The sequence below is a fragment of the Saccopteryx bilineata genome, chromosome 12 (genome assembly GCF_036850765.1).
Source record: "Saccopteryx bilineata isolate mSacBil1 chromosome 12, mSacBil1_pri_phased_curated, whole genome shotgun sequence".
Taxonomy (NCBI): Eukaryota; Metazoa; Chordata; class Mammalia; order Chiroptera; family Emballonuridae; genus Saccopteryx; species Saccopteryx bilineata.
This window is the reverse complement of record NC_089501.1, coordinates 27,330,441-27,342,760: the sequence shown is the minus strand read 5'-3', so window position 1 is coordinate 27,342,760 and position 12,320 is coordinate 27,330,441. Positions and strand designations below refer to the sequence as shown.

The 12,320-nt window shown below is 39.2% G+C and overlaps 1 protein-coding gene across 4 annotated transcripts in view; it reads right to left on the bottom strand.

Moving 5' to 3' along the window:
• The window catches only part of AKAP7 (A-kinase anchoring protein 7), a 121,697-nt gene that overhangs the window by 23,424 nt on the left and 85,953 nt on the right, over window positions 1-12,320 (bottom strand). The window contains exon 1 of one of the 4 annotated variants that reach the window (XM_066248149.1): window positions 3,172-3,397. The exons of the other annotated variants lie outside the window; for them this stretch is intronic. Within the exon in view, the coding sequence (XP_066104246.1) occupies window positions 3,172-3,220 (49 nt within the window). The 5' untranslated portion in view covers window positions 3,221-3,397. Of the gene's footprint in view, window positions 1-3,171; window positions 3,398-12,320 lie in introns of those variants that run through there. 4 annotated transcript variants of the gene reach the window in all.

Sequence of the window (12,320 nt, the reverse complement as noted above, 5' to 3'; positions counted from 1 at the left end):
GGAACATATTTCACATATGAGAGTAAAATATGTAAGCTTGTTAAAACACAAGCATAAAATAAAAATATAACATTAAAATACATACTGTCATTTTATTTTCAACATCACTGAGTTGTCAGGGTGTCCATTCATTAGCTGTCCATTCTTCCTTACAACATCCCTGGCAGGGACTTCTCACCCAATGCTTAAATACTCCCAGTGGCTAGACGTTGACTGCCTCATGAGGCTGTATGGGCCATGCTTGGACATTTACCTATTTTATCCTACGTAAAAGCAAGGTACACCAAAACAGGGAGATTTATAACAGGATAAAAAGTAAAAATGTTTTCTAATTAGTTACAGAGGTGTCTGTCTAGTTATTAAGTTTTCTTCAGAGGTTTACTTGATAGGGTTGATCAGCTACAATGGTCACTAAGCCTAATCTGACTGTCCCTAAATAGTGATGTAACAACATCCCTATTCGAAGAGTTTCCACCAGGAAGTACACCGTGAGAAATTAGGTAATTTTAAAAAAAAACAAGGGCTATAAAAGAATTCAGCAAAAACTACATTGGAGAAGATCTACAACATTTGTGAATCCTACAATATATACAGTAATATTTAATGTTAAAGATGTTCCTATGTATCAATAAAGAACTTAATCTTCCAAGAAACACACATGTATTATCAGTATATTCAACTTATTATGGCCAAAACACATAGTTTGAAAAAATGTTTGACTGTGGATTTAAATGAAAATGGTCTAGCTGCTTGGTGCTGCATCAACTGAAAACTAAGGCCTAATGTGTTCTTCTGTATTTGACTATTCACCCCACTATCAAGATTTCTGGCTATGCACCTAGTTAACTTTCCACATAAATATAGGCCCCTGCACAACTAGTTGATTTTTTTAAAAATCATTTTGTTTGTAATCAAAAGATGAAAACAGTAGCACTAATTATTAAATGAGAATACTTTCTATCTACCACCACCAAGGGCAAAAGCAGACCAAACCAGCAGCGGGAAGGGGAGGGGTCACTAGGTCCTTACCACTCGGCCAGCTGGGTCTATCCTTTCTGTAGCTCTGCAGGACTGTAGAGGACTCGCCTGTGTTTTGAGAATGACATCCACAAATTTAAACTTTCATCACAGACTCATTTAATTCTGTACAATTTGAGGGCCCATCACTGTCTACTGCAGATTAGAAGGGCATAGCCCTTGGCATTTTTGTGCTCTGTCTCTAGTAGATCCAAACTGAGCGTGTGGCTCAGAGCAGGCTGAAGAGGCTACTAGATAGAGACACAAAGACAAATAAGACCCAGGAGGTTAATGGACATCCATTTGACATACTCAGAAAATTGTGGGGCACTCCCAAATGTCTACTATGGATTGTTGTACATGTTATCAATCTAATTTGACAGATGATGAGGACAGAACAGGATCGGGGGCCAGTGGGGTGAATGAGAGGAAAGGGGAGCAAATGCATTGATTTCTAACCAGAATTTGCACTTCTGGACTAGAACTTCACTTCAGACCCAGTGTACTGTCTTCATTTTCTTTTTAAAATTTTGGAACTTGAGAAAGCAAACCCAAAAAGCAGTATTATACCACTTCCTGTCATCCAATATTAAGGATCACTTGTAAAACACTAGACTCTGCACTCCAGTGATCCCAAGTAAGACAAAAAAGAGTAAATTCTTCACTGAGGTGAAACTAGACTTCAGTTAGAGCCAAGAAGATGCTCACAGACAGGAGAACTGGAACAATAGCAGGAAAGCAGATGTTCCGAGTGAAAACCTGGAGCAGGGAACAGGAAGTGGAGAAGGACAGGAAAGAGTTCACTTTCCCTACATCTGTCCATGCCAAGGTTCTTAAGATAGACCTATTCCTTAAGGAAGGAATCAATCAGCCAAAACTCTCAGGAACTATCAATAAATCATTCTGACAAATACCTAAAAAGTTACAGGCTGCCAAATGAATGCCGATGCTCATTGTTAGAAAATGAAAATTTTTCTCTTAAAGTCATCTCAGGTTGTAAGACCAGTATCATCACATACTGCACAGTGTCATTTTCACAAGTAAAATTTAGAGCCCAGCTATTGGCTCCTGTTGATAATCAGATGCTCCAAAGTCTCCCAAAATTTATTCCAAGCATTACCAGATTTCTTGCAAAAACTGGCTTATTTCCCAAATGAATAGGTACAGGATATATATTAAATTTTTAAAACCTATCCCTGGTTAGTTTTCTGAGGTACAAGCAGCAGAAATATAAGCCTATGAGTGATGTGAACCTATGAGTATCTGAACCAGAGAGATATCATGAGATTCTGCAGACCTATTTGAATGTATTTAAATAAAGCACTGACAGGACAGAATGTGGCTGCAGATTTAGTGTATGACTATAAACATTTTATTTAAAAAGAAGTAAAAAATTAATTCAATACTCTTTGGGGCAACCAGTGTAAGGCAAATTCTAGTTGGCACAGTAATTAAAAGGCCAATACTATATTTAACAAACCTAATATGTAAGTGAATACACGTAAGCCAGCGAGGAAAAACATTTCAATGCAAATGTTATCACTTTAAGTTCTGTTTTCTGGGCCATAAGCTAATGTGGAATCTGCCTGACATTCATTTAAAAATATTTGGTGAGGTCTTGAAAGAAGCCAAGTGGCATCACTTGTTTGGAGTGGCCATACAGTTATACATGAACAAAGCAGAGGCCACATGACAGTATCTGCAAATGTATAATGCGTGTCACTTAAGAGCCAGCTTTACTTCCTTATATGTTACCATTGAACACTGCTTTGAAAATAACCCAATTTTAGATAAGCAAAATGAAGCCTGGCTTGTACAATATGTCAAATGGTAGGCAGTGATTGAAACAAACTCCAAACTAAACTCTAGTCTAGACAGTGAGATAAAAATGAGCTGTAAGATTATCAAAAGACGAATATAAAAAATGAGTTTTCCATATTTTACATTTCACCTAGCCTATTTATTTGAGTTTGTGTACTTTTACAGTTAATTATTAATTATACACCCTCCAATCCTTTTAAGAAAAGTGCATGAAAAAGCACAGATGATTATTCTGCTATCTCTCCTCTAAGAAAAATCCAAAACTACTCCTAGAAGACAGCTACACAAAATAGTCAAGCACTTAGGATTCTGCACAGCACAGATCACACTTACTGGTTTTTTCCTCATCTCTGGAGAAGGGAAAGCAGCAGAGCTGGCCCATGGCACTGGTGCCGTGCTTCCTTCCTGGTGTCTTCCCCCCGGGAGCCCCAGACAGATAATGCAGTTCACACCCGGGTCTGTGAGCACACCCTGCCTATTCCACTCTGAGGAACAGTGCTCGGACGTGTACCGCCAGTGCACAGCCGGGAGAGAGAGGAGAGGGGAACTAGCTGCAGTGAGGAGAAAGGCTCCACCTCCCAGTCCTCCAGCCCAATGTAACTGCTCCGCTGCTCCAGGATTGGCATTCAGTGAAAAAAGTGGCCATATGCTTGACTAATCCTCACAAAACTGTGAGCTCCCGGCCTCAGGCAAGTTCCACGTGTGCTGTGTGGCCCTCTGTAAGCCTCTGTAGGAAAGGGAACGCAGAACAGACCACCACGAGCCCTTCCCCTACAGACAAATACAGTAACCACACAGGGAAATTTAAACAGAAAAAATAAAACATTTTCTGTCTGCTATTTAAAGAGGAAGGGCTTTCTTTTTCCCCAGAAGATTTTAGTTTCTTTGTTTGTTTTATAATAGGGAAACTGACATTGCAGAACACTGAAAACACAACTTGTATGAAGCACCACTAATTACTTAACAAACAGCTCCAACAGTAGAAACGACAGGGAAACTGCGGGGGAGGGGAATACGGAATGCTATCTGTACTTTAAGGCACCTTTCCAAGTTAAATATCTGCTTTCTGAACCACTGCCTTGTTCCCCAATGATAGCATTAATCAATACTATGAATTTTGAAATTGTAGCATCAACTATGTCAATAGCCCAGAAAATTCCCTAAATTGAGACCCATCACTGAGAAAAAGATCAGGAATAGGAGAATCTTTCTCATTTAAATTACAAGGTGGTTAAGCAAATTCAAGGGCAGCAAAACAATTAGTTTCAAGACACGACATATTCTGTACTCCATGACATGAGATCATTGATTTCATGGAATTGTTCAAAATCTGTTGTCTTGTATAGGGAACAGCCTTAGTTTATGACACTATAGTAATGAAATACTGTCCTTAGTGCCAGAAGCAGCATCCAGATTCCTGCTTTAGTCCTCTCCTTCCTAGCTAGGCACACACACCTATCTACCAGGAGTAGGAAGAAGAAGACAATCGGCGATAATGAAAACTTCCAAAGTTCTGAATTCAATATGTCTATTTTCATACTCATCTGAACAAAGGAAGTGCACGGTCTGAAAGAATAAAAATTGTCAATTTTATCCTAACCAACTACTTTTTTGTGTTAAAGAAAGAAATATTGGCAGTAAATACTCTTCATCAAGGAAAATGAGTAATTCCTGGCATTCCCAATTAGAAAGCCAGAGATATAAATCCCAAATTTGTCAGTTGTGAAACTTGGAGCTTTTTGTTTGTAAATCAGGTAAATTCATTATAAAGTTTGTAAATCAGGTAAATTCATTGCAAAGTAGGTAGTGCTCGGGAGGAGGGGAAGAGCCTAGAACAAACTGTTTGAATGCTACATCCATATGCATCTCAGTGTTTTCAGCATCAGCTAGCAATCCTGTCTTCTCCTCTTCCAACTTCCTGCCTTGCTGGCGGCCATCTTGAGTTACTTCTTATATGATGCATGTGGCCTCCAAGCAAGAGAGCTTCTCACCCAAAGGCAGTGCCCAGGAACTGTGATAAACCTTACCAACTTTATCAATTAGCCCCTGTTGGTACTACTTCTGAAAATGTGCACTTCAGAATAAAATACAAAAGTTGTGTCATTAAGTAACAGTATCTACGTACCTGAAGATATTCTGCAACCTAAGGGGGCTATCTCGTGTTAAAGAGTTTTTTCACAAGCATTAAAAATGAATTAAACATAATAGAAGATTAGAAAACAATTGAGAAATTCAAAACAGAATTTTAAAACTGGCTTTTAACTGTAAGAGAAAGGAATCTGATTTTATGATCACCGTTTCTCTCAGTTCTGAAAGGTTATAATTTAATACTGTAGCTTTATGGCTACTCCTAGCCCAGGATTTCCAAAAATGGTCTTCATATGGGATAATTCTGAATTTATTTTAAAAAGATTATTTATTAAATATATAATTTAAAAGATGATTTATTAAATATATAATTGTGATTTTATTTCAATAGATTTCATATAAATAAATTCTCAACTCAAAATAACTGAGACAATCATGTGTCTGTATTTTTAAAATTCAATTTAAAAACAGACTATATATATACTATTAGGAATACTGGTGAAAAAGTTGATTTTCTTTTCCCCTGCCAGTCCACACTCCCCCTCAAATCTGAATGGCTGCATTCAGAAGGACTTAGAAAGTAGCCATCACTTACCCAATAATTTGGGAACACAATATGTAATTTACTTAAATAGTAAAATATATAAGCCCCTCTTCACTTTTCCCCATCTCACAAAAATCAAGAAGTGAGCTGAATAAGAGTAAACACTAAAACCTTCTGGACGCTTATTATATTATATGCTAGGCACTGGCTAAGTGCTGCTACATTAACCCATTCATTTCATCACTACTTTCCGTTATGAGGTAGGTACTACTGCTGTCTCCATTTTACAGTTGAATGAGTCTGAGCTCAGACAAGCAGCCTGGCCAAAATCTCTCAGTGAGACTATGACAGTGGTAGAATTTGAACTCAGTTTGTCTGGCCGCATAAACCCTGAGTGCCTGATCCCAGAGTGCTGTATTATTAAACAGAATGCATGTATGTTATCAGCTACATGCTGTATGAAACAGCTTACTACAGTTGCAGAATAATGTGTCAAAAAAAATAGTTATTTAACCAAGCTCAAGGGTAATATGTTTTAACTGTGTTGATTTCTCAAGTTTGATGTGCTTGAGAATGCTCCTAGAGTAATATGCTCCAATTTTAAAACAAAAGCCACAAAGACACTATCCTTCCTGGAGCAGGACTGGCCGTGCTGCCGGATGCCAGGGAGGGACCCGATCCAGAGCACACAGGCACCAGCACGGCCGCTGAGGCATTCGCCTTCCAGGAAAATAGCAACGTGCACCGTCACAAGTAATCCCCAAGGATGCTGATGGGATCTCACTAGAGAATTAACAGGCTCCTTTCAATAATATATCAGATCTACCATGACTTAAAGAAGATTTTAAAAAGGTTAACCTAAATGAGAAAAATATGTGATATGACAGCATGTTTATAAACTTAAAAGCATAACTTTGCATGTTTCTTTTCACATAGGCCTGGCTATGGACAAATCATGGTTAGGACAGTTGCCTATATCTACTATGGCAGTTCGAATTTTTATTATAATGGTTAATATGGCAGGAATAAAAAGCACGCAGGCGTGGCAGCTGCCTCTTCTCCACATACTTTGAAATAACAGCTCTGACTATTGTCTCTAGTGGCAAAAAGAATTCTTTACTATGACCAAAACCTAGCCTGTGTCATTGGTTGGCATTATTTTCTACCTATAATTAAATACATAAACATACTTGCATTTCTGTGTAAATTTGCCATAAAAGTCTGATTCAAGATTAAAAAACAAGTCCCACTGCAAGATTTTGATTTTACAAAACTGTACAGATTACCAACTCTACTGAGGCCCCCTAATTCATTATTTAAAGGAAATCTGAGTTTGACAACTATGGAAACACATGAGAAAGAAAAAAAAATAATGTTCTTTTATTTAAAAGAGTAGGAAAAAAAGGACTTGAAATCATGAAGTGTGAAAAAGAGAGAAAAAGATTGCTTTATCCCTCTAAATTCTGGAACCAAGCCTCAGGGGATATGCATTTAAGCACAAAAGAGATACTTCAGGAAGATTTCATTCTACGGTGAGATACACACTTAATCGAAGTTGTTAGGCCAGGAAACGTCACAGTTTCAGTGAAAATGTATATAAGTTCAAGAAGTGCTTAACAATTTATGGAAATATATGAAAATTGAGATGCTTTAGAATATATCCAAATTTTTTATGTTGACATTGGGTTACCAAAAGACAATTATTTTGTCCTGAATAAGGCCAGATAGACATACCCAATCATGTATTCTGTTTAAGTACGTTCTTTTAAAACCAAATGTCAAGTCTCGATAATCAGTCCCAATAAGCATGTACCTACCTATCACCCAGACCCACTAGATGTCCCTCCAGTGTTTAGCCCTACTGCGCCTTCATGGCCATTTGATAACCAAACGGCAAGGCTCTGAAACTACACCATGAAACATTGATTTTTGAAAGCTGTTCTTATGAGTGTCTGTAAGAAAAGAGGCTGAAAAGAAATCATAACTGAAAACTTTAAGAATTCTCTGGGCCCTGGCCGGTTGGCTCAGTGGCGTCGGCCTGGCGTGCAAGGGGTCCCAGGTTCAATTCCCGGCCAGGGCACACAGGAGAGGCGCCCATTGCTTCTCCACCCCTCCCCCTCTCCTTCCTCTCTGTCTCTCTCTTCCCCTCCCGCAGCGAGGCTCCATTGGAGCAGAGATGGCCCGGCACTGGGGATGGCTCCTCGGCCTCTGCCCCAGGCGCTGGAGTGGCTCTGGTCGCGACAGAGCGGCCCCCTGGAGGGGCAGAGCATCGACCCCTGGTGGACAGAGCGTCGCCCCCTGGTGGGCGTGCCGGGTGGATCCTGGTCGGGCACATGCGGGAGTCTGTCTGACTGTCTCTCCCCGTTTCCAGCTTCAGAAAAATACAAAAAAAAAAAAAAAAGAATTCTCTGTAAATCTTACCATTACAGTCCCATTTTTAATTACCAGGGGGAAGAATCTTAGTCTGTGAAATTAGGGAGCCAAGAATCTATTCTATTTTTTTTTTTTACCATTATTCCCACTTAGTCATATTTTCAACAAAGACTTTTTACTTCTCTTTGCAGTACTTTAGGTTTTTTTTTCTAAAACTGAAAATTATATGTATTTGTGTTTGAAATTGCCATATGCTATATAATTTCAGTAAGTAATTGGAAAGAGACTTGTGTTTTTTCCTATGAAACACATGTAGAAAAACCTAACTTACCACGTACAGCATATGTACATTTAGAATAGGGGATGAAACAGGCAGATAACCAGAGCTCAAAAGGAAGTCCTTTACCAATCCATAATGGTTACCCCTCAATCTCAATGCAGTCCTGCTTAGCGTCAATTTCCAATGCCTCCTCCATACTTATCATTTCGTGAGTTATTTTCTGTGTGTGGACCAATTTTAACCAGTGTTGGAGTTGAAGACATTTGCAAAATTGGTGCGAAATAAATTAGAGAAGAGAATTTACATTCCTACTTGGAGAACAGAAAGCATTGGGGCTCTTGAGACTGAAAGCTAGAAAAAGGGCCCATAAGTTATATTGTATCTTTGGACAACCCAAACTTATATCATACCAGTGTATCAATTCAATTTGATTCAAGGAACAATTTATTAAACATTTAGTATGTGCGTATGTGATAATTACATTGGCTCCTGGGGTGAAGTTAACTCTTGAGTCGAAATGTGCAGACAGAGGAGGGGAGGAAGGCAGAGCCAAAGGAGGGGAGGGAGGGGTAGTTGTAGGCATGTCCCTGCAGGAGCAAGAGCGTTTGCTTAACCATCACTCAGCACTCACACTGTGGTAACTCCCACTGGGCAGACTTATTAAGGAAATGCAGCCTGACCAGGAGGTGGCACAGTGGAGAGAGCATCGGACTAGGACGCGAGGATCCAGGTTTGAAACTCTGAGGTTGCCGGCTTGAGTGCAGGTTCATCTGGCTTGCACACAGGCTCAACAGTTTGAGCATGGGGTCACTGGCTTGAGCATGGGATCACAGATATGACCCCATGGTCACTGGCTTGAGCAAGGGGTCACTCACTCTGCTGTTGCCCCCCGGTCAAGGCACATATGAGAAAGCAATCAATGAACAACTAAGGTGCCACAATGAAGACTTGATGTTTCTCATCTCTCTCCCTTCCTGTCTATCTGTCCCTCTCTCTCTCTCTATTGCAAAAAAGAAAAAAAGAAAGAGAGTGAGTGAGTGAGTGAGTGAGTGAGAAAGAAAGATGAAAAGGAATGCAGACATAGGAGAACAAAGGCCAGTGACAGTCACCTTCCAGACAGATACTGTTCAGTCCTGCTTTTTACAGTGTGTCTTTCTTTTCAAGCATTAACAAGAAAATCACAAAAACTGACATGAGTTACTGAAGGACAAGTTCAACATCTGGATGTTAAAAACTATTAAAAAAAAAAAGCAAAGAATACATTAATCTGCTGGCCAGTGTTTGTTCTACCTGACATGGCGGCTTTCTTATTCAAGTGCCTTTAATCCCTTAATTCCCTCCAGAGCCTTTCGGAGAGAAAGCAACATCCTTCACAGAAAGAAAACTATAAACAAATACTGATCGATTTACGACTTATGCAACTTATGACCATTCGACTTTACGACCACAAATCGCTAGGCACGACTGCTCCGTGTCTGGCAGCGCAAGCATTGCCCAGCTGGGCGTATGACAGTGTGGACCAGCTTCCGGCAGCACTATCATCTCCGCGTGCACCATTTCAACTGTTATCCCAGACTCGGTACAGCAATTTGTGTTTTGTGTCTTGGATATTTTTCATCAAACCCCTCCCAAGATGTCTACCAAAGAGGAAATTGTCTTTGCAAATATTAAACCAGTTGTACTGGTAATGCAGTTTTAAACCTGACAAATGTAAAAATAAGAAACAAAATGGTGTAGAGATGATACAAATGGCATAAAATGAACAAAGAAAATTGATATATAACAATAATGAAAGAAAATTATGATAAAATATGACTTAAAGATTTTTATAACATCATTTCACAGTACTGTACATATAGCCTACTCAACTTACAACCAAATCGTGTTACGACCGGTCTGTTGGAACCAATCGTGGTCGTAAATCAAGCACTAGCTGTACTTCAGAAAAACCAATAGGACGCAATTAGATTTTATTTAAAGTTTCACAATATAAACAACATAAAATGTGGTTCTACAGTTCTTGATTTATTGGCTTTTTCACAGGTCCTAATTATTCATTATGTGGAATATCCTCAACATACATTTAGCCCTGAAAGTGGTCCACTATTTGCCCTTGAGCAAGACAAAAGTCAGTCACATTTCCTGTTAGGTAAAGGATTTGAAGACTTCAAATAAAAGGTGCTTTAATAACTAATTGCATTATTGTTAAAGCTTTTCACTGTAATAACACTTAAAGGGCTAAGAAGGAGTGAGAGTGAATCCCCAAGATAATAAAAATAAAATTCACTTATACTAAATGAAATGCAATTAAATCAGATTGGTTTTGACAGGTCTCAGGAACTGTCATGATACACCGTGACCCAGGCTGACATTCATCTGATACACTGTCAGTGCCCATTCTGTTTATGGATACTTCTAACAGCATTTGGTAACTGTCAGAACTGTTGTTTCAATATCCATAGAACCAAAGTACTGAGTCTATTTTCTGTTAATATATTTATTACTTCATGTCTGAAATGTGTATCTGTTTAGGATGCATTCAGCTGCAGGTAACAAAAAAATCTTGAGTCAAATGGTTAAAAAAGTCATGTCTATAATCTGAGGTAGAGTGGCTCTAGAGTTGGTTAATTCAGTGGTTTAACAATCTCATCAAGATTCACCTTTTTAGTCCCCCACACTCAGCAACTATGCCCTCCTATTGTCCCCACGGTGGTTACTAGGTCCAGGGACATATGTATACCCAGAAATTTTCAAGCAAAATATGAGATTCTCTTCTACAAATCCCTATTTATCAGCAAAACACTGTATTCTGAGATCCCAAGCAGACCTCCCTTCAAGATCAGAATAGGGTCATATGCCACTTCCTGAACTAATCACTGGCACGAAGAATGGACCCGATCACCTGCAGGCTACAGCAGGGCCCACATGCCCGGAAGCCCACCAGCTCTCAGGCAGGAGAGGAGGCTCTGCCAACAGGAAAGAAAGGGAGGAGAATGGACTCAGAACAGGCAAAATATTGTACTAGTGTCAACTGGAATTTTGTATTTACCTTTCCTTTAATAAAAACATGGTATCCACTGTTTGGTCAATTAAAATTACAAAAGTGATTGGAAGGGTATATAAATAATATAGCAAAAAAAAAAAAAAAAAAAAAAAAAGCCCTAAAGAGTAAATCATTGAAAAAGAGTATGATGCTAATTTAAAAACCTATTGTATATAGATAAATGAATGCCACACTTAACAAACTACTTTGTTGCTAAATGCATAGCTAGAGAACCAGCAGCAACACTGGGAACTGCCTCTTTCTGCACCTCAGTATGTTAAGACTGACTTCTTAAGCAAAAGCTTTGCTTTGATAAGGGCTGTTAGCACTGAAAATATAATTTAGCAGCTGTGGTTCCCTGGTGTGAAAGATAAAATTTAGAAAGGTATAATGCAGTTTCCTTTACTCTTAGCCAGTCAGAATCATGACAAAATATTCACCTGAGTACCTTAGTCCACAGATCAAATAAAACCACAATTCGTGACTTGACAAAGTGTTATTTTCTTAGGTAACTACAATTAGTGCCTTAGGAATTTTATATAAAACATATTAAAGCCTAACCAGGCAGCAGCACAGTGGATAGAGCATCAGGGTGGGACTCTGAGGACCCAGGTTCAAAACCCCAAGGTTGCCAGCTTGAGCGTGGGCTTGTCCTGATTGAGCGCAGGCTCACCAGCTAGAGTGTGGGGTTGCCAGTTTGAGCATGGTATCATAGACATGATCCCATGGTCACTGGCTTGAGCCCAAGGTCACTGGCTTGACCAGGAGTAATTGGCTTGACTGGAGCCCCAGGGTCAAGGCACATATGAGAAGCAATCAATGAAGAACTAAGGTGCTGCAACTATGAGTTGATGCTTCTCATCTGTCTCCCTCCCTGCCTGTCCCTTTCTGTCCCCCTCTCTTTCACGTACAGTAATACACACACACACACACACACACACACACACACACACACAAACACATGTATACATTAAAGTCAGATAAAATATCAAAGGATCTTTACAGGTTGATGAAAAAAGACCAATAGTTTAAACTTCATAAAGGGAAATAATGTATACTCTGTGTTTCTTTAACTCGTCATCCCTTGTTTCCACCAGAATCAGTTTCTCCATAGAGGAAGTCAACCTGAAAAGTGAAGAGCGATTTTTATGTCA